This window comes from Corythoichthys intestinalis, chromosome 8 (assembly GCF_030265065.1).
Source record: "Corythoichthys intestinalis isolate RoL2023-P3 chromosome 8, ASM3026506v1, whole genome shotgun sequence".
Classification (NCBI taxonomy): domain Eukaryota; kingdom Metazoa; phylum Chordata; class Actinopteri; order Syngnathiformes; family Syngnathidae; genus Corythoichthys; species Corythoichthys intestinalis.
The window spans coordinates 39,426,001-39,447,844 of record NC_080402.1 but is presented as its reverse complement, the minus strand read 5'-3'; the positions used below and the strand labels follow the sequence as shown (position 1 = coordinate 39,447,844).

At 39.2% G+C, this 21,844-nt stretch overlaps 1 protein-coding gene across 3 annotated transcripts; it reads left to right on the top strand.

Moving 5' to 3' along the window:
- The first annotated feature begins 285 nt into the window (after positions 1 to 285).
- si:ch211-286b5.4 (afadin- and alpha-actinin-binding protein) lies at positions 286 to 21,752 on the top strand. Of its 3 annotated transcripts, XM_057842620.1 has the most exons (13): positions 286 to 394; positions 479 to 601; positions 5,265 to 5,353; positions 5,429 to 5,497; positions 5,608 to 5,740; positions 5,809 to 5,887; positions 5,967 to 6,087; positions 12,132 to 12,285; positions 12,414 to 12,532; positions 12,613 to 12,774; positions 12,846 to 12,957; positions 18,217 to 18,361; positions 21,498 to 21,752. In XM_057842620.1, the coding sequence occupies exons 2-13, from the start codon at positions 550 to 552 to the stop codon at positions 21,529 to 21,531; spliced, it is 1,269 nt and encodes a 422-aa protein (XP_057698603.1). In that variant the 5' UTR covers positions 286 to 394; positions 479 to 549; the 3' UTR covers positions 21,532 to 21,752. The 3 variants fall into 3 exon arrangements, with proteins under 3 accessions (XP_057698603.1, XP_057698602.1, XP_057698604.1); XM_057842619.1 differs by lacking the exon at positions 286 to 394 and having other exon boundaries at positions 401 to 601; positions 21,498 to 21,750; XM_057842621.1 differs by lacking the exon at positions 286 to 394 and having other exon boundaries at positions 401 to 601; positions 12,429 to 12,532; positions 21,498 to 21,738.
- Positions 21,753 to 21,844: the final 92 nt, after the last annotated feature.

Here is a 21,844-nt window from a genome sequence, read left to right as displayed (position 1 = left end):
ATGGCAGCCAACGAGTTAACAGGCGAAAATCTACAGGAAGTGACCCATGGGGGAGAGACCAAAGCATATCCAAGAAGTTTCTCTTGAAATTGCATCTACTAGTTTACAAACTGTTTAAAAGGTGTTGTTGTCAGTATTCAAACAACACACAAAATTGTTTGTTTACTCCAGATTTTTAAATATCGTATGAGTTTCCTGCGATGAACGAAAATCGTTATGCATGAAATTTGTATTTACAATATGTAACTCACCCAAAAATACGAATTAAAAAAAGTTAAAGAATGAGGGATTTAAAAAAAAAAAAAAGCTTTTGACCTTTGTTTGTAATTGGCTGCTAATTGGTACAACTGCTATCACCTGTGTAACTTCATCCAACAGAATTGTATTGCTCATAGTAAGACAACACAAAATGTTAAGGGATCCCATGTAATTTTGGTTTGGCTGACAGTTTGATTTCTGTTTCATATCATTGTTACAGATTTGGAAAAATATTTTAGAGGTGTCATTTTGTCCTGAAAACAAACTTTACTTGCCAGCTGTGACTCTCAGATGGCTTCAAGGTTTCCTCAGACAAGAGCTGGAAAGAAGCAGGAGTTTTCAGGTAATTCTGCCCATTTTAGCTATTATAAATACAGTAGTAAGTTTTGGGGCCTTGTGTTGGTTTGAACACGGCCAAATAAAAACAAACGCAGTAATTGTTGACTAAGTTCTATTTGTTAGTAAGTCAGGTGTCTTGCAGCAGGATATTCAATTCAATTTTATTTGTATAGCCCTATATCACAACAAGGTTGTCTCACAGGGATTTGCAGAGTCAATATGGCTACGTTCATACTACAGGTCTTAATACACAAATCCGAATTTTTGTCATATGTTTTTTTGGCGTGCCCGTTCAGACTGATTTTGTCCATTGAGACCATTCAAGTATTACGCATGCGCACTAATTCGCAGTCCGACAAGCGCTGAGCAAGACGGCCCGCATGCGCAGAAGCATCAAAACAAATGACCACACATGCTGGCTGTCATCCGTCGTTCCAGGGATATCATACTTTGCTTTTTAAAAAGAGGACACAGATAACAGACATAAATAATCTCAGTTTAGGTTTATATTCAAAGTATATGGATCGATAGCACGCACACACATACGCGCCGTTTGCCCCGACTCTCGGCCGTGTAAGTACTGTTAAAATATTACTTATATGGAGCAGACAGAAAACTGATCATTCTCAGGCTTATCCTCAACCCATTTTTATTTTTTTTATGACTGTTGTCAAGTCCGACCCTTTCTAAAAAGCCGTGTTCAAGGCAAGCTAGGCGCTAATGATGCACAGCTGCACCGCTACCGTAGCGTCTCTCTCGCTTTTTGATGACGTAATTGCTGCATGAATTCCGATTTGAGAGACCGGACAGTACAGACCGCCGCGACAGTCTGGAAAAATGTGGCCCAGATCGGATTTGAACCACATACAAAAGTGACCCAGATCGGATTTGAAATGGTCCAGTTCCATGCGACTTGTCACGTTCAGACCGTCAAGTTAATGCCTCACTTGAGTCGGAAAAAGACGAAAAAATCGGATTTGTGCATTAAGACCTGTAGTATGAACATAGCCTTTGATACACAGTCAGATACAGTAGATGAATTAGATGAAGTTCATGTCCTGGGCATCCCGCATCCTTAGACCCTCCATGGCAGCAAGGAAAAACTCCAAAAACCTGAGGGGGAAAAAAAGAAACCTTTGGGACAACCACAGTCATGAGAGATCCACTCCCGGGACGGACAGGCTATAGATGCACCAGGACTGATGATGGGTATTAGCAGAAGGAGTTCGTAGTTTGTAGAGATGCAATGGGGTGAAGGAACAAGAGGGGTTCCATCTTGCCAGATGAGACTGGGGGGGCAATGAGAACGTCCATCCAGCCAGGGGTCAGGATAGTCAGGCGGCTGCAAAATAGCCTCTTCCCCCAAAAAGGGGGGTGGGGGGGGCGTCACACCAGGTGACTAGTGATCAAGAGACTAGTCAACTTGGCATTATAATTAGAAAAGAGAAATAAAGACAAGTGGTAGGGAGAGTGAGAAACGGGGGATGTACTTCCCCCATTATTAAAGCTTCTACTGCAGCTTAGACTGAATTGTGAGTCCAGTCTGTTTTCAACTGGCCTGACCATAAGCTTTGTCAAATAGTAATGTTTTTAGATTAATCTTAAATGTACAGACTGTGTCAGCCTCTTTAATATTAGCTGGAAGCTGATTCCATAAGACAGGAGCTTGGTGGCTAAAGGCTCTAGCTCCTACTGTACTTTTTGAGACCCCGGGAACTACCAGTAGACCAGCATTCTGAGAACGAAGTGTTCTGTTGGGGCGGTATGGAACCAGAGCTTCGGTGAGTTAAGATGGCCCCAAACCATTAATGGTCATAAATGTAAGAAGGAGGATTTTAAATTTAATTCTAAACTCGACTGGAATCCATTGAAGGGCTTGGAGCACAGGGGTGATGTGCTCTCTTCTATTTGTTCCTGTTAAATGTCTTGCTGCTGCGTTCTGGACTAGCTGAAGATCTTTTAGGGAACTTTTAGGACAAGCTGCGATATAGCAGCCATGTCCCAGCTAAAACCACTCAGGAATGGTGAAGAGCAAAACATTTGACACTTGTGAACTTGGCTTCTATTAACATTGATGTAAGTACTATTAAATATGTGGACGGAGCTGTAACATGTTGAATGGAATAGACACTCTTCAAATGTGAGACAACCAGGCAGACAGACCATCAGAGCAGTTTGCCACTTTGCCACCAGTTTGTCACTTGAGGTTACACTAAAAGTTATTGAATGGAATGTTTTCTATTGACCAAATACTTTTGTTCCGATACACATGGTTGAAAAACCATACATTTTTTGGGGTTTGTTTTAATCCCCGGATTTTTGCCCACTTATATGTAATATTAAATTAACTATAGGATGCTGACTATAGAAAAAAGAAAAATAATATATTTGTGATATGGATAGCCCAAAGGAACTTCCAAATAGTTGCCGTTTTAGTACAGTAATTTTACCAAAAGGTGCTGCTGTTACACCGTTCTTTCTGTCTATTGCAATATTAGAGGCCCATACCCTATTCCGGGTTTTCCGATATGAGTGTATTCCTCTGTGAGTTTGTATGAAACACCAGGATCTACAGCAGTGGTCTCCAAACTATTCCACATAGGGCCGCAGTGGGTGCAGGATTTCATTCCAACAAAACAGGACAACATCTACGCACCTATCTGGTGTCTTACAAGTGTAATCAGTCGATTGCAGTCCGGTGGTGCTTGTTTTAGCAGAAACTTCATTGGTTAAACTGTCGGTACTCGATCGGTTGGAACAAAAACCAGGACCCACAGCGGCCCTTGTGGAACGGTTTGGAAATATTAATAGGACCAGGACGATCCGCTTTTGTCACAATCCGATCCGTGTCCCGATACCTGTGTGGCGAGCCGATATGCATTGCGATACTTCAATTATGGCAACATATTACCTTTTTAAAATGTATAAAAACACAGAGGCATGTATCTGTGTTTAAACGAGATACAATTTGACATGTATTTATTTTTTCATAGGAAAGAGCATTAACTATTGCAGCAACTGTTTCTGTGCAAAATAGAACAAAAACTATTTAAAACACTTAAAATTTTATACAGAGTCCTGATGCGATTGGGGAAAAAAAAAAAAAAAAAACGTTTTTAACATGGTACTGTCTCACTGAATTATTTTTAAACAAGAATAATGTAGAAAAATACTTTAGGAAATGCTTCATTGGGCCGTCCACTCAAATCACACAATGAATTGCCACTCACACTACTGCAAGTGTTGTAACACCCAGGCTTCTCTGGCAACATCAAAGCTTCAATAGCTGTCACTCATCGTTAACTTTAACAAGCAATCTCGAGTGCAATGCCGATGTTCTGACAAATGGGTATCCCTTGTCGAAGTAGTATTCCCGCTATTGTTAGTAGCTCAATGTTGAACAAATCTACTTTACGTTTTGACATGTCTATTTAGATATATTATTAGATGAAAATATTTTTATGCTCCATCTATAAAGTCAATATTCTTTCTTGAACAACAAACACTATTAAAACCCAGGCGACCCACGTTTACTGCTCATCAGACAACGTTAACGTACAAACGCTATTATCTCGCTTTTATCTCAGCAATATTCTGTTGCGGTCTTTCGTGCATATGCATAATTGCTTACAGAGTTTAGTGGTCAAGAGGCACTATAAAACGGAGGGGCGTGATTGTCGTGCGCATATTCAGTAGCGCTTTGGATATCAATTTGACCGGGATACCCGTTCTTCAGAACACCCGACCCAGAAAAGAAGCAGTGATTGAACCGGGACATCACTAGTTTGTTGGCTTGTGGCCGGCGCTGCGGTGGCGCAAAATATTAGGTATCCAAAGTATCGATACTAATAAAAAAGTATCGATACTCAGATCGTGACATAAAGGATCGCGATATATTGCCAGATGACATTTTTTCCCCCCTGCTTTAGTATATAATATCTGTAATATTAACTATTTGTGAAAAACATGGTAAAAAATACAAACTTTAAAATTTGCGTTCGGAATATTGTATCAACATATATTTGAATGTTCAAGGTAAAAATAAAAATGAAGAAAAAAAACCCCACCAAAAATATTCATTCATAAATGTAGTTTTATATATGTTCTCACCCGTTTCATCTCTTCTCTTATCGGTTTCATTATGTAAGGCACATTTGACACCTTTGGTACTATGGGTTTCAAATGCTGTACTTGCACACTTTATTCTTTCTGTAAGTCTTATTCCCAACTATAATATTGTAATGCCATCACTAAGATCAAGGGTTCTAGCAATTGTTGTTTTTGTGAATAAATGTTCACACTCACTCGCAGGCTTCACACATGCATTTCAGGCCATTCTCACGCCATTCATTTCTTATGGGGGGAAAAAAATGTCACAATGTAAAATTAAATAAAATCACCAGATCTTAAGACTGTTGTTTTAACATTTGCCAGCAGCCATCATATTGAGGAACTGTCAGTACACACGTGGTCATTCATTTTGAGACTTTTCACCGTTCAGTTGAATGAGAAAGTCTCAAAACGTTTGACCAAGGGTGTGGTCCACCTGCACTATGAGGTTTATACATGCGAAATGGGTAATTGGTGAAGTAGATGCCATTCGTGGCTGCTAAGTGTCTCCCTGTAATGCAATGAAAAGTTACTGTTGTTATCTTGCATTTCTTCAGATTCATCTCTGAGGGACCATAACCTTCTGAGTAAAATCGCTAGCACTTTCCCCTCGAGGGATAACTGTGATCAAGCAGATTCCCTCAGGGTGTGTACCACAGTAAAGCACTGGACCTGTTTTGTGAAGTATTTCTGACTCACTTGGCAAAATCTTTCCCTACAGGAGCAACTTAAAGAAATGGATGAGCACGTTGCTAGACTTGATGACATGCTGAAGAGTGAAAGGGTCAAAGTTAGTTGCATGCTTGAGGGCCACTGGACACATTTATTAGACCACTGCACCACTACTGATGTGGGATGAATAAAGTCTTATTTTCACTTAATCATTATTTTTTTTGCCAGAACACCCGTTTGCAGCAGAGGGTCAACCAATATGAAGCAGAGCTGAAACAGAGAGAGAAGCGAATCAACAGAATGAAAGAGCAATTTACTCAATTGTTGGACAGAGTAAAAGAGAAAGGAGTCAAAGGACCCTGTGAGATAATCAGTCTTATTGCAAATTGTGGGATGTACAGTATGTCAAATATTTATTTTTCTCGGAAGCCATTGAGGTTCTGAACTTTCCACCTGGGGCTCGAGGCAAAACTGCAGCGTCAATCAAGTCATCCCGGTCCAATGCAAAGTAAACTTTACTCTTGACAAATTTAAATGTTTAATATTTGCTTCAAAATGTATGGGTTTTTTTTCTCCCCTTGGGCTAGGCAAGAGGAGGCTGCGCTGCGTCTGATGCTGGAGCGCCGAGAAGCGGAACTACAGGAGGCCATGAAGCTCCGACATAGCCTCACTACCTTATTACATGCTGTTCGAATTGACATGGAAGAAGTAAGGAATGAGAATTTTAACATTTGGATCCTTCATAAGCTTACACCAATTAAAATATGGCTTTTCATTAGACTTATCAAAACTGTCATTGACCATCCACCTTAAATGACGAGACATTGAGCTCATAGCAATACCAGTTTAAGCTTGTGTATACAGTCTCGGCATACACTCCAGTGAAAAATTAAGTGGGTAACCTGTAGTAAATTAACACTTTAACCAATTTTTAAAACTTGAGATACCTCACACATGACCAGGAAATACAGGTAATCATGCAGTGTGTTCTTAGTGCCATTGTAGTGTTCTGACTCGTGCAATAACGCTTAAACGATAATTTTTCTGACACTTGAGTCTTCTTCCCCAAAACAAAATAATGGTCTAGTACCAAAACTGACCTCTTCCTATAGACCCTACCCACCAACGTCACAAAACCACGTGCTCGCTGTATGGTTCCGCCCACTTGTCCGTCATTTTGACTCTGTATTAGCATTGGTTTCAATTGATCGAGGAATTTAAAATGCATTTCATGGAAGACCCGGTGCTTCCGGATGCCGTAAACTCACTGGATGTGTTGCATAAAAGGCGTTATGTGGAAAAGCTTCATTCTATACAGTCGCCAGATCCATATGTGGAAAAGCTTCGTTCTATACAGTCGCCAGATCCATATTTGATGCCTAAATCGATGATTTTTGACCGGCTGCCTTCGCCGTCTCTGCCTGACCCTGATATTTACAACTATCTTGTCCACACAAAATCAGACTATTCTCACGAAAGTTTGAAAAACTTTAAGAGTTTGGAGGCTTATAAATGCTACGTTGCTGGTTGGGTGAAACAGGTCCTCGTACACGAAAATTCGGCAGGAATCTTGTGCTCGGAAGGTGAGTTATGAAATTTCATTCATTCATTTTCCATGCCGCTTTTTCCCCACGAGGGTCGCGGAGGTGCTGGAGCCTATCCCAGCTAACTATTTTTCAATTCAAAATCTTTTGTTCTTGCTAACATCCACTGTCAAGTCTAATGTATTTCATGTCATTTGTCAATGGAGCTAGGGCTTTTAATGTTTATATGGATTAGCGATAGCACTCTCAATACATACATACGTGTATGTTGTCGGCGATTAGCCTAGCAATGATCTTAATTGTGGTTGTCAGCCCAAAACCCTCTAAATATATATTAAATGCATCTTACCAGATATAAAATGACTACTACATAATCTGTGGTAATCGTTTGGAGCCCAGTTTTCTCGTCGAATTGCAGCAGCCCATCTCGCTCTCTCCTCTCCGTGTCTCTCGGAATCCGGTAGAACTTCAAGTCTCTCCGTCTATCTTCTCTGTTATTGCAACCGACCGCCACACACGCCTTCACCATTTTGATTATTAATGTTAACGAGCAGAAAAACACGCCGTAAATAGGAGGAATGTACGTAGCCGTAACAGGTCAACACGATGTGTTGACGGACAAGTGGGCGGCACCAGTCAGGAGAGCGGAGTTGTGACGTCACGTGGGTAGGGTCTATAGGCAGCATAATGCGATCAGCAATCCACACTTCCGTAAAGTACAAAGAAGAAATGGGCTACGCTATATGTAAGCTTACCTGGTACCTAGATAGTGGTTGAAAGCTTTCATTTTTGCAGTAGTGAATTGGCAGTGACATTTTTAACAAAACCCTAACACAATTTGTACTCTATCAGTTCCGAAAGTGTAAAGGTGCACAATGTAGGATTTGCACTTCAATTGTTCATGAAATGGCCATATTATTTCAATAGACATCAAAGAAACATTGTTTTTTAGAAATACTTCTAAAATGGATCTCAATGGTTAGGTGGAGATTTTCCGAATTAAAAAAAAAACTATTTACATGTTGCAAATTTCTTCCTTTTGCATCCGTGTTCATCATCAGCCAATCACGAAACCAGTTTTCCAGTCTTCGTCCGGGTTGATACAGCTCTGTACGCCCCGTAAAATTAAGGCTGCGCTGTGGTTGTGCTACCTTATCTAGCATGTGGATCCAATGACCAATGCAAAGACAGTCTTTATGCGTGTACTTTATATATTTAGTCGGTAATTGAAATCAAAATGGATGGATCAATTAAATCGTCTTTCTGGATGCTGTCAATGCATTACCGAATGATATATTTCTTTGCCAGTGTGCTTATATATTGAGAAAAGTAGCCTCCGCTCACATTGGTCATGGTGACATAAACTAACTTGGACCACGTATCGCGGATCTTTTTAATCGTCATTACTAAATGTTTGCATTATTACGTTGAAAACATCTTAAATAAAAGATTAAAAATGTACCTTCTGCAGAGTACTCGTCGCCGCCACTTCAAGTTCTTTTCCTGCAGGTTCTCCAATGTGAAGCGGCATTCTGGCAACCTGAAGGGGGAGGGCATTTGTGCAAGTCAATAGTTTGATCTAGTTGCAGTACCATTTTTGGCCATCAATCCCACATTGTGCAGCTTTAAAGTGCCTATGACGGGATAAAGAAAAGTCTTAAAAAGCATTATTATGTGAATTAGAATCCTATTTTGAGACGTTTTGACTATATACATCAATTTGGCAAAGCGCAGATGACGAGAAATTAGTCTTTTAATCTGCCATTTAGCCACGCCTTTCATTATAGTGCTCTAGTGTCCCAAGCTGGAGGCAGGGTCACAATTTCAGCTGATATAGAATTCAGCCCATTGAGAGGGAAGATTCAGAACGAGGAAAATACAACACACAGCAGCAAAATATCATCGTTTCATTCTCTCCAAAATTTTTACAGGATATTCTTTTTATTTAAGTATTTACCCCAATTGCTAAATAAATTGTATGGTCATGACAAATAAAAGTCTTGTGCTAAATGGAATATGAAATATTAAACATGCATTTGTTCAGTACGACATGGCAAAATTACTCCATAATGGTCAAAACTGTCGACTTCTTGCTCCTCCCGAATGATATTTTATGCTAAATTAAGTTAGTCGAGCTTTTGTTATTTCCCTGCTTCGAAGTGCGTGAACAAACCAGTTTTGACAGCTAGCCGACATGCTAACCCGAACCGACCGATGTTTCCAAGTCTTATTCTCGCCTTTCGAAGCGAAAAATCATACAAAACTACCCCGGATCATGTCACATGGCGGCGAGTTCCCGGCGAGCAAGTGACAGGTTGTTGTTCTTCTGCTGCGGGCAGGTTAGCTCGTTTGCCGAGGAAGCAGCTGGAAAATGAATGCCACACAAACCGGCTGACGTCCGAGGAGCGCGTAGCTGCCCGAACCAAACCCAAGGATAGTGGTCTATTGCCAGTGTTCTGCCAAATTTTTCACCTTTAGAATATTTTGCTCCCATTGCTATTGTGGCTGTGAATAAGATCTCTTTTACATTCAGTTGGATGCTCAATGTTGTCCAAAGGTGCTAAATAAACAAGTAACATCGTAAGCAAACATATTCAACACGAATATGGCGTAAATTAATGGTGAACGACACGGTGAAGACGTAAACGGTGAGAGAGCGGCGTGCAGTTGTTGTTTGCAGCTAACATGGCAGGATGTGTCTGAGGAGAACTTTTCTACATGTCCGTCCATGATCAAACGTAAGTAAATATTGCTTTATTTAAAGAAGGTTTGTAGTTTTTACTTTGTAATAGCTGCATTCGTGGCCATATTTAACACAGTCGCAATTTCTAAAGGGGTACAAAATTTTACAGAACACCGGGCACATGAAGAGGGCAATAAGCAGAGTATAGACCCCAATCACCAACGTCACACAATCACGTGATCGCTGTATTGTGCCGCCATATTGTCCGTCATTGTGTGTCCGTATTGTCATTCATCGTAGTTTCTTAAGGTGGATTCACTTGCAAATTATGGAAGCCCCGGTGCTTTCAGACACTGTAAACTCATTGGGTGAGTTGCATAAAATTTATTTGGAAAAGCTTCGGTCGATCCAGTCGCCAGATCCATATTTGATGCCCAAACCGATGTGTCCTCCCGTCCGGTCCCTTCCCGTGCGTCAGAGCTCGTCCTGAGACCACAAAATTTCCAGTCATACTCCAGTTTATGTCGCGATGAGAAATCGGGTACCCAAAATCGGTACTGGCCCGAATATAAACCGACATTTGGGCAGCTGAGCGTCACCGTTGTCACGATTGTAAAATGAAACTTAATCGACAACGGGCCGGTGTGTGCCGAAAAATAGCTGCCCCGCGTGAAATGTCCTCCCTGACGGGAGCGCTTATCTATAACCTTTTATTGACATGAAAACATCAAATGTTTTCATGGACGACTTACAGTAATGGATTTACGACTGTAAGATCAGTTTTAAATAATTAAATTACACAAAATATTAGTACTGTATTTTAGTAACAAATCGTGGACTGGGCCACATAACCATCTTTGAACATAAATGTATTAGTCTACAGGTTTTCACGACCATTTCCCAATGACAATCACACAGGTATGACATTTATTAGTTCAAGCAGAGTAAAATAATACATATTCACAGTACAAGAATGTCATTTCCGTGTGGGCGCTCCCGTCAGGGGGGACATTTCATGCACGGCGGCTATTTTTCGGCACAACACCTGTTGTTGCGCTCACCTTCTTGCTGCGCGACCGTGGCGACGAGCTTCGTAGTCTCAGTCTGATGATGCCTGCGATCGTGTTGGCATCATATTGATGTTTTCGCCGCTGTCTAACGGCTGTCGACACAAACGATTCATGGACCGAGATAAAACAAACCGTGCTGCTTTCGAGATTTGCCCTTTTAACAATGGGCACACAGCAACTACTAAAATGACCGTTTATCTTTGTTACTGCAACCAACCGCCACACATGCCTTCACCATTTTGATTAATCACTTTTAACGATTGTCGGGAAGGTTTTTGGGTTCGTTTACTAGGCGGTGATTACTTAGACAAGCAGAAAAACACGCAGTAATAGGAGGAATGTACGTAGCGGTAACATGTAAACACGATGAGCTGACTGACAATATGGCGGCTCCAGTCAGGGGGGCGGAGTTGTGACGTCACGTGATTGGGGTCTATAGCGCTCTCCTGGCGGGTAAGTGAAGAGGACCGAGGGGGGTGTGCGACAAGTGGTCAGCTTAGTGGCATTCTCGATGGACAAGGAGCATTGTCAGCCCTAAAACGCAAGCCACTTCCATATAAAAACGTGTGCCATGATCCCAGTATTTGACATAATACAAAACACGATGTTTACTCTCTCCTTAGTAAGTCCAATGGTCCCACAGTTGTCGGACTTCTTTGGCCAATCTCGGGGTGGGGGCTTTTGAAACAAAACCCTGCAGCACATTTGGCTGGTGTGATGCGAAAAATAAATGAATGAATCCGCAAAATCGGCTGAATCCGCAGTCCATATGCATGCTATAAAGCAATGCTGTATAGTGAGATGCTGACCCGGGTGACGTCACATTCGCATTCCCCCTCAAAAGAGAAAATTATTCATTTTCATGGCGCAGGATTAAAAAAATTGAATAAATAAAACGATCGCATACCATACACGCACACCCAAGCGGTCCATTTCATTCAGGAGCATAAAACACAGCATGAAAAATGAAATAAACATGCTTTTTTTTCTGTCGTAGGCACTTTATAGCCATGGTTTCCTTTTCAATCATGGAGTCCATGGCTTGGGCAAAGCTAATATACTAGCTTTGAGCTAGTATACTAGCTTTTAGTTGTGATCCAATCATTAGCAGATTTAACATTTATAATTGTCAGCCTAACTTTTTTGAGCAAAGCAAGACAGAATAATTACTTGTAACATATCCAATATGACAAGATAATTGGTCGTTTTGAGCTATATGAAAATCTGGCCTTTGTTACTTTAATTTGCAAGACAGCAAAAATTTTGCTGGTATTTGTGTACTGTCACGGCACCCCTTTTTAGTATTTGAAAGTACAAGTGGTTATTAGTGATATTTAGTCTGCCAAAAAACTAAAAAAATGAAATGTGTCTATGGGTGTTTTTTTTTTTTTTTTTTTGTCTTTTCAGGCACTTACAATGACATCATCATAATTCCATTCTTTGTTCTCTTTTAAGACATTGTCAAATTCTGAGGATGCTATGCATAGATCTCCAAATACGGAGCAAAGATTTGATGAAGCTGAGGCAGCACTTGGTAACCATGTAACAGGTGGCGTTGTTCAGAGTTGGAGACTCATCCAACGAAGGCTGGTTGACCTTCGGAGCGAAGGTGAAGACGCTGAACATTTTAAAGTTAAATGTATTCTGTGTATTTGTTCAGCACAATTTTTTGAGTGGATGAAATAAGTGTAATGTACATGCTTCACTGAAATTGATAAAAATCGCACTCATCAACAGTTTGTTTGCGTGCAGAATATGTAGGCGATGGCACTGACCATGATAAAATCTTGGCTCAGCTCGAAACGGAACTGAAAGAGAGTCAACAAATTGTCAAACTACAACAGCAAATACTGCAGGTCTTGTTCTCAATAATGTTGGGACTTTTATCACATATCCCTTCAGTTTGGATTTAATAGTAAGCCTATTATTTTTCCAGGACAAACTTGTGTCACCCATTCCCTCTGAGCTGACTGATTCTTACTTTTTGGAAGAGTGGGAGCGTCTCCAAATGCGTTGGGCAGACCTCCAAAATCAGAAACGGACTTTCGAAAGGGAGAGGAAGTCCTTCACTGATGCGGCCATTCGATTAGGTCGGGAGGTGAGACCGTTCAAGTTGTTCTGAATAAAATGCTGTTCATTGCCTAAAAATTTGCATTTCTGTTTCAACAGCGTCGTGACTTTGAAAATCTGAAAGGTTGTCTTTTAAAGCAGCAATATTTACACGAGTCTTATTTCCGTAATGAAAGAGCAGCAAGATACAACACTGACTGCACCCTTCTCAGTAAGTTGCACAATGTATGGTTTTTAAAGATGCTACTTCTACACTATTCTTATTTTACTTTATGCTTTACCAAAAAAAAAAAAAGCCCTTTTTATATATCTATAAAAATATACACTGAGTAACTGAGACGTTCCAACACCTTGCATCAAGTGGTGTAATTACTGTAGGTGGCTATTTGTACAAGGTGGGTTTCTATGGAGGTAGATTTGTGTCTTTATTATTCAATCAAAAAAAAAGTTGCTTCAATCAAAATATATATTTTCAATCAAAGAAAACATCTCTTCAATAAAAAAAAAATGTGTTTGAATGCAAAAATAAATTTGAAACTCAAAAAAATATATTTGAAAACTATTTTTCTTTGATTGAATTTTTTTTTTTTTGATTTAAGTCAAGTTTTTTTTTATTGAAACACCATTTTTGATTGAAGTCATGTCATTTTGCGTTTGGACCACATTTTGGCTAGGACATTTGTGTCTTTATTATTCAATCAAAAATTAAGTCGCTTCAAACAAAAAAAAAATATTTTCAAAAGAAAAATCACTTCAATCCAAAATTTTTAAAAATTCAATCGTAGAAAAAAAGGTTTGAATGTGAAAAAATATTTGAGACTCAGAAATTCGCATTTGAACACTTTATTTTTCATTCAAACCGTTTTCTTTGATTGAAGCAATCCTTTTTGTGTTCAAGCCATATTAGGGGTAGGACATTTGTGTCAAAATCATTCAATCGCAATAAAAGTTGCTTTAATCAAAAAACTATTTTTAATCAAAGAAAAAAATCATTTGCAAAAATATATATTTTTCTAAAATATATTTTATTTGAAATACAGTGGTACCTCTACATACGAAGTTAATCCGTTCCAGGAGCTTGTTTGTAAGTCGAAATGGTCGTATGTCGAGCAGGATTTTCCCATAGGAATACATTATAATTCCATTAATTCGTTCCACAGCCCAAAAACCTGCACTAAATCCTTAAAAAATACTGCTGGTACTATTACAAATGGCAATTACATATAGCAAAACAAATAAATAATAAATAAAAATCGGATTAATAATATAATAATAATAATAATTCCTGTAATAGTGTAACGAAACGGGTTCTAATAAGGCGGACGTTTTTTTCTGTACCTGAAGGCACCGCGGCGCTGACGTGACAAAGAGGGAGGGGAGCGGGTGAAAGTTTACTTTCGCTTTCAATGCTTTCTTGAGAACATCGTCAATTGCGGCAGACAGCAGGCGTTTTGTGTTGAATAAGTTGTGAAAGAAATGATGAAAACGTGGCGAAGCTGGCGATTTCTCTGGAGATGTTACCACAATAAGAATTGTCAGCTTAACTTATAAAGACTGGCGAACGATGGTCGGAGGAGGACCGTGGAGATGTATTGTTGAGCCATTTCACGGATGCCCACCCTACGCTCATATTTTTCTGTCATTTGCATCTTCATTTAGAAGGTAAGCGTAAACTTTTTCCTTGTTTCACCACCTGTACCAACCTTTTCTGAAACCTGTGTTGATTTGTCACACAAGAAAATCCGCCGTGCATTCGTCTGCGGTGCTGCCGTTGTCGTCGTATTTCGAGCATGTCGTCGGATGTAGAAACAAATGGCGAGTCAAATTTTACGTCGGATGTCGAAAAGTTCGTGTGTCGAAGCGATCGTATGTAGAGGTACCACTGTATATATATTTTTTATTGAAGTATCACTTTTTTGAAAAGCAAAAAGTTTTAAACTCTTTTTTTTTTTTTTTTTTTTCAAAGTGGAAAAAGTTTTGAACACACTTTTTTTTTGAAGTGGGAAAAGTTTTGAAGGCACTTTTTTTCGATTGAATCATTTTGACACAAAGATTCAACTTCAACGCTAGTTCCGGTGTGTTTGAGTGGCGGCTGATTGGGCCAATGGCATAAAAGTATGAAGCAAGAATAATGGCCATTGGCCACCAGGTCTCCATCCAGCCATCGGAGTCTCCTGGAGTCCAAGCCGATTATAGGGCACTGGTACGAGGGTGTAACATTGGCATTTCACCGGAGTATGGTGTAGTGACGGGATCTGTCGTTCACTTGAGTAAACGAATCCATTCCGGTTCGTTCAGTAAAACGATTCGTTCAAACGAATCGTTCAACGAATCGTTCGCCCCCCTCATCTCCCTCCCCACCCAAATGAATCGTTCGGTTAGTGAACGGGAAGTGACGTTGCCGAACGAATCACCAAAGACCGCTTCGCAGTATAACTGAACGGGAAGTGACATTGCTTGGTCCCTCCCTCTCTTGCACATTGACCACTCGTCGTAGTTTCAGAAATGAGTGACAGGCGATATCATTCTGCTCTCAGAGACAGCCTCGTCTCCCTCCCGCTGCTGCAAAAGCGAGGGAGGACTTCCGCGTCGTCTGTCCTAGTTCTATGGGCTCAAAGTCATGGCTCGTGCTTGCATTTCGAATTAGGACACGGTTAAGCATTTTCCTTTTGAGGGGGAAGTCGGGGTTTGGGGTCGGGGGCGCACGGACTTTCTTTAGCATGATCTTGCTCACATATACAATGCTGCTGCTAACAGCCAACGCGGCATGCTTGCTGTCACGAAAATAAAAATAAATCGAAAGTTTAATTTCTAATTATGGAACGGCCAACACATCATATTAACCTCTCGCTCTGTTGTATTTTTGTTTTTTATTATTAAGATGATCGTTTTGAATTTTTGCACTGGTATTAATAAATAAAATAATCCGGTCAGCTCCCCTGTCGTCCCCGCATCTCAGATCGTCAAATGCTGACGAGAAATAATTGTTTGCTTTATGATTTCGCCTTTCTACTCTTATTAGTCTGTTAAGAAAAATGTAGACATATTGCGACATCTCCCGTGTCCGCGCGCTTTGTTTTTGGGGCGCTTGAGTAGCACATGATGGACGGATTGACATAATTTGTCAAACCAACCGACACCCTCTGACACGAAAAAAAAAAAAAACACTCGGAAAAAATTGACATGTATATACAGTTTCATTGCAAATCAGTATTATGGTGATCATACTAAATATTTTTTTTTTTCTGTGCACATATGAGGTACATATCGCTGCCATGAAGCCTCCATATAGTGACAGTTCTCTGCCCGCTTCACTGCCGTCACGCGACCGCAGCTCAGGTTTTGCTTGCCTCGTAGCTACGTGTGTTTTAAATTACTGTAAATTTGATAGTATATCGTCATAGGCACAGTCCCGAGTCTGTTGAGAAAAGTAGAACACTAAACCATGCTCGCTAGATTTGTGTGGTGTTTTTGTCTTTTTGAGCAGCATTTGATAGGCTCCACGTTAACAAATATGTGACAAAGTCGTTTCCTTTCATTTTATGACTCGTTCACCGCATAGTCATTACTGGAAAGTCAAGTTAGCAGCAAGCTAGGTCAGGAACCGGAGGACCGAATCACTGAACGGGAAGTGACAAAACTCAGTCTTTCCCCCCTGCCTGCACGCTGGCTGCTTATTGGCCACACGTGGAAATGAGTGACATACGCCATGATTCTGTTTCCGCTCCCTCCCCTGCCCGCGATGAGGCTGGCGTCTGATTGGTCGTGTGCGATGTCAGAAGACGCTGCCGCTTGCTCAACGCCCTCCCACGCAGCGAACAAGCGCCACCAACTTCATAGAACGAATCAGTGCAGATGGTGATTAGTTCGGTCTCGTTCACCCAAACAATTCGTTCAAAAAGAACGAATCGTTCGCGACCGATACAACACTAGTATGGTGCCCTGCTGCTTAATGTGATTCAACACGGCGAACTTCACCCGCTGCCCTGACGTGACGGTTGGCAATCGGTTCCAACCGGAGTGCCCGCGACGCGCCGGTACAAGAGTGGTCGGCGAGTGGCCCGACACTAGCCTGCCCAGTAAGAGAGTGGACTACCGGCGAGTCGCCGGCGTCCACGCCTGGAGCCCCATCACTTCAACTTTGAATGAGTGTCGTGTCATTCGCGGACCGTCCACTCGACAGCCGGCCACCGCGCCTGGGGGGTGATATCGGGGTCCGACCAGTGTGCCGCGACAGGGCAACGTGCCGTTGCGGGTACTCCGGTGAAATGCCGATGTTACACCCCCGTACCAGTGCCCTATAATCGGCTTGGACTCCAGGAGACTCCGATGGCTGGATGGAGACCTGGTGGCCAATGGCCATTATTCTTGCTTCATACTTTTATGCCATTGGCCCAATCAACTGCCACTCAAACACACCGGAACTAGCGTTGAAGTTGAATCTTTGTGTCAAAATGATTCAATCGAAAAAAAGTGCCTTCAAAACTTTTCCCACTTCAAAAAAAAAAAGTGTGTTCAAAACTTTTTCCACTTTGAAAAAAAAAAGAGTTTAAAAGGTTTTGCTTTTCAAAAAAAGTGACACTTCAATAAAAAAATATATATATTTCAAATTTTAAAAAATATTTTCAAAAAATATATATTTTTGCAAATGATTTTTTTCTTTGATTAAAAATAATTTTTTGATTAAAGCAACTTTTATTGCGATTGAATTATTTTGACACAAATGTCCTACCCCTTATATGGTTCAAACACAAAAAGGATTGCTTCAATCAAAGAAAACAGTTTGAATGAAAAATAAAGTGTTCAAATGCGGATTTCTGAGTCTCAAATATTTTTTCACATTCAAACCTTTTTTTCTACAATTGAATATTTTTAAAATTTTTGATTGAAGTGATTTTTCTTTTGAAAATATATATTTTTTGTTTGAAGCAACTTAATTTTTGATTGAATAATAAAGACACAAATGTCCTAGCCAAAATGTGGTCCCAACGCAAGATTACATGACTTCAATCAAAAATGGTGTTTCAATCAAAAAAAAACTTTACTTAAATCAAAAAAAAAAAATTTTTTTTCAATCAAAGAAAAATAGTTTTCAAATATATTTTTTTGAGTTTCAAATTTATTTTTGCATTCAAACACATTTTTTTGATTGAAGAGACGTTTTCTTCGATTGAAAATATATATTTTGATTGAAGTATTTTTTTATTTGATTGAAGCAACTTTTTTTTGGATTGAATAATAAAGACACAAATCTACCTCCATAGGTTTCTAGCTTCTAACCCTATTTGATTATATCACAAGTCATCTACTGAAGCATGCAATCTCAAAAATGGCCTCTTCTAATGCAATAGTAAAAACATTTTAGGTACTATACTTCCAAGTCCTAAACTATGCTTCCCATTTTTGTTTAAATACTTTTGGTATGTCGGTAGGGATAAAATTCTACATTTTTTGCTTCTGGATTTCTTAGGTCCAGGATCCAGCAGCATATTTGGTTGCCCTTCTACTGATTCCAGCCCGGTGACTGTTTCAGGGTGCCATCTGGGAAGAAAAAAAAATATAACGCCCAGTACTCCTGAGCTATACGCTACCCTCAGACTGCCATACCACTGCAGGTGGGTAGAGTACAGCATCAAGGTAGCCTCAAGGGCAGTTTTTTCACACTAGTAGCAGCACAATGTGAAAGGATCCAGCGGCAATATGACGTCAAGATAATACTACTAGATGATCAGGACTAGTTACGGCAAGAACACGCAGTGTTTGTCGTTCATGAACTATAGTTCAACCTTAAACACTAAATTTACCATTTGGACTAGGCAAAGGGCTTTGAGAGCTACTTTGCGAGTGTCCCAAAGCTCAGCAAACTTCAAAGCGTATTTATTAAGGCTTCTTTGGCCGTGACTTGTAAGTATACATTTGCCAAAACCGCATGATGTCTCCCGGCCAGCACAACCCGCTATTGCAGGGTTCCCAAAGAAAATTCTTAAAAGGCATTGAATTCATTATTTGAAAAATAAGGCCTGGATTAGCATAAAAATGGCATGGCTCAAATTTTAAAAAATCTTAAATGTGAATAAGTATGATTTTACAATAGTTTGAAATCTTTTAAAAAAATAAATGCATAAAAGCGATATTTGAGTTTAAAAAAGTTTACCGATTTACTGTTGTGGACACATCACTATCACATCCGCGGAATTAAAAAAATCTTGACGTAGAAGTGCCTCTATATTTATAAACAGCCGTAACGCTTGGGGCTGTTTTTCAATGGGGAAAAGTTCGTCACAAATGTATATAATTGCCTTAAGCAACAAATCAAATTAGAATTTTTGTATTGTGACAACACTAGCTTTAACTAGGGTTACAAATGGCGTAATGAACTTGTACAGTGGCACAAAAATGTACATTAAGGCCATGTCAGATTTATTTGAGTGGCAGTACTTCAAATATAAAACTAGCTCATCTCATAAAGAAAATGCAAATGGTGATTTTGAAATTTTGAAAGGCCTTAATTTATTGACGTTACTTTACCACAGTAGTAATATTTCGTGCTCATTTGTAACACAGTGTGAAAGATCTGGGAATAAATTCATATACAGTACTTTGCAAGTAATTCCTGTCCTCCAATTTTACTTCAAATCTTTTGTACATTTTTTGCCGGTATCGATGTGAAATTGGTCTTAAATTCTATTCATAATGGTTAAAAAAAAAGTCTTAAGATTTAGCTTGTTGAACAAATCAAATAAAAAAATTTGTATTGTGACAACAGTAGTTTTAACTAGGGTTGCAAAAGGCGTAATGAACTTATACAGTGGCACAAAAATATTCATTCAGGCCATGTCAGATTTATTTGAGTGGCAGTACTTCAAATATTAAACTAGCTCATCTCATAAAGAAAATGCAAATGGTGATTTTGAAATTTTGAAAGGTCTTTAAAATTTATTGACGTTACTTTAGTATTATTTCGTGCTCATTTGTAACACAGTGTGAAAGATCTGGGAATAAATTCATTAACTTTGCAAGTAATTCCGGGCCTCCAATTTTACTTCAAATCTTTTGTACATTTTTTGCCGGTATCGATGCAAAATTGGTCTTAAATTCTATTCCTCATGGTTTTTTAAAAAATGTCTTAAATTGAGCTTGTTGAACAAATCAAATTAAAAAATTTTGTATTTTGACAACACTAGTTTTAACTAGAGTTACAAAAAGCGTAATGAACGTGTACAATAAAAATGTACATTCAGGCCATGTCAGATTTGAGTGGTAATACTTCAAATATAAAACTAGCTCATCTTAAAAATGAAAACGCTAATGGTGGTTTTGAAATTTTGAAAGGTCTTAAAAATGTATTGACATTACTTTACTGCAGTAGTACTACCTCGTGCTCATTTGTAACACGGTGTGAAAGAGCTGGGAATAAATTCATATACTTTGCAAGTAATTCAGGGCCTCCAATTTTACTTCAAATCTTTTTACGATTTTTGTCGGTATTTGCGAAATGGGTCCTCAATTCTTTTTATTATGGTTTTTAAAAAGTCTTAAATTTAGCTTGATGAACCCTTCAGAGACCCTTGGGTACTTCAGACGTTTTGCTCGGATTAGTCCAAAAAAAAAAAAAAAAAAAAAAAAAGCAGATAGGACATACGTAATACTCAATGATTAATTGTGTATATACTTTCAAAAAGATATTTTTCAACAATGCAAGGGCTCTATATTCAGTGAATTTAATACTTATATTTAAAATTATTTTTATTAGGTTTCCACGTGCCCACTAGCACAAATAAAACTTGTTTTTCTTCGAGCATGGATTACTATTCTGAAAATTACTTTTTTTAAAAATTACTTTGTTTAGGGATTTTGGAGTGAATATTTCTCAATGATTATACTCAAAACTAGCTACGCTATTTTGTACTTTGAATTTGTGATAGAAACTAGAAGTATTACTGTGTGTAGAACTATTATCGATTCACGGCCCGTTTGTTTTTACTGAATATAAAAGTGGATAGCGACTTGGTCAGAATAATTCCCTTGTTGAAAAATAAGGTATTCAGTTACCTGATATTTATTCGTGTTATATTGTTCGATGCGTCTCCAGCCCGCAATGGAGAGCCCTTTTGAGGCTTTTTCGGCTGACTCCGCAGCCCGCGTCCAGCGCCTGAATCTCCTCAGGGCTGCTTCGAAGTTTTGCATATTGCCCCCGAAAATCTTTGGACTGCTAAATAAAATGTCCACCCATTACTAAAAACGGATAAAGAAAAGCGCTCAGCTACAAGATTGAAAGAGGAAAAATATACGGAAATGAGGGGAACGCATAGTAAGGCGCACAATATGGTTACAATAACAAACGGGTTTCTTTTCTCTTCGACATCCATAAAGTGCAAATGCACAATAGCAAAGTAGCAACGGAAACGCAGAAATTTCGATATATCGGTTTTTAATATGCACATTTTCTGGCTGCACAGCGGCAAAAAATATGTAAAATTTAGGGGGCAACGTGCCGCCATACGTTAGGCCAACCTGTAGCCCTAAAATGGAACAAACTAAACTGAATTGAAATAGTATCAGCAAATGCACTGAGTACTTTTTAAAAACCCCATAAAAGAATGTTAAATTGAGTAGATGTTTATACGCCACCCCAAAAAATACAGTACATCCATGTAAAATCTTGAAATTTGGAATGGTAAAATAGTCATCTATATACACCTATCTAACATCTATATAAAACGTACTTATTAATGCATTTTTCGTTTACAGACTCGATGAGGGAACCAACCAGTCGGACAGATAGGAATGTTTGAGAGACTGAAGAGAAACGTCGCCATCTAAATCTTTGAACCGATCATTTTGAGTCTATTCTATCCGTATCCATTAATAACGTTCAAGGTATATTCTTAAAGCAATAAAATATTACTTCTTTTTTTTTTTATCGTCCTGTATTTTGTTTGTTCTCTCAAGAGATTTAAAACGAAGATGACCAATATCCATGTCCTCGGTATTCAGAAGAAAGAGGATGCAATACAAGTCGGCGAGAAATAAGTGGTGTTTTTTACTTATTTGCTGACATGTTCCAATTCAAATAAAAGCCTTAAGATGCAAATTTG

Excerpts from the sequence above, each read along its gene's own strand:
- si:ch211-286b5.4 (XM_057842620.1), top strand. The coding sequence starts at position 550 with ATGGCTTCAAGGTTTCCTCAGACAAGAGCTGGAAAGAAGCAGGAGTTT. Across the intron at positions 5,354-5,428 it reads ATCAAGCAGATTCCCTCAGG|GAGCAACTTAAAGAAATGGA; the intron begins GTGTGTACCACA and ends CTTTCCCTACAG. Across the intron at positions 6,088-12,131 it reads TTCGAATTGACATGGAAGAA|ACATTGTCAAATTCTGAGGA; the intron begins GTAAGGAATGAG and ends TTCTCTTTTAAG.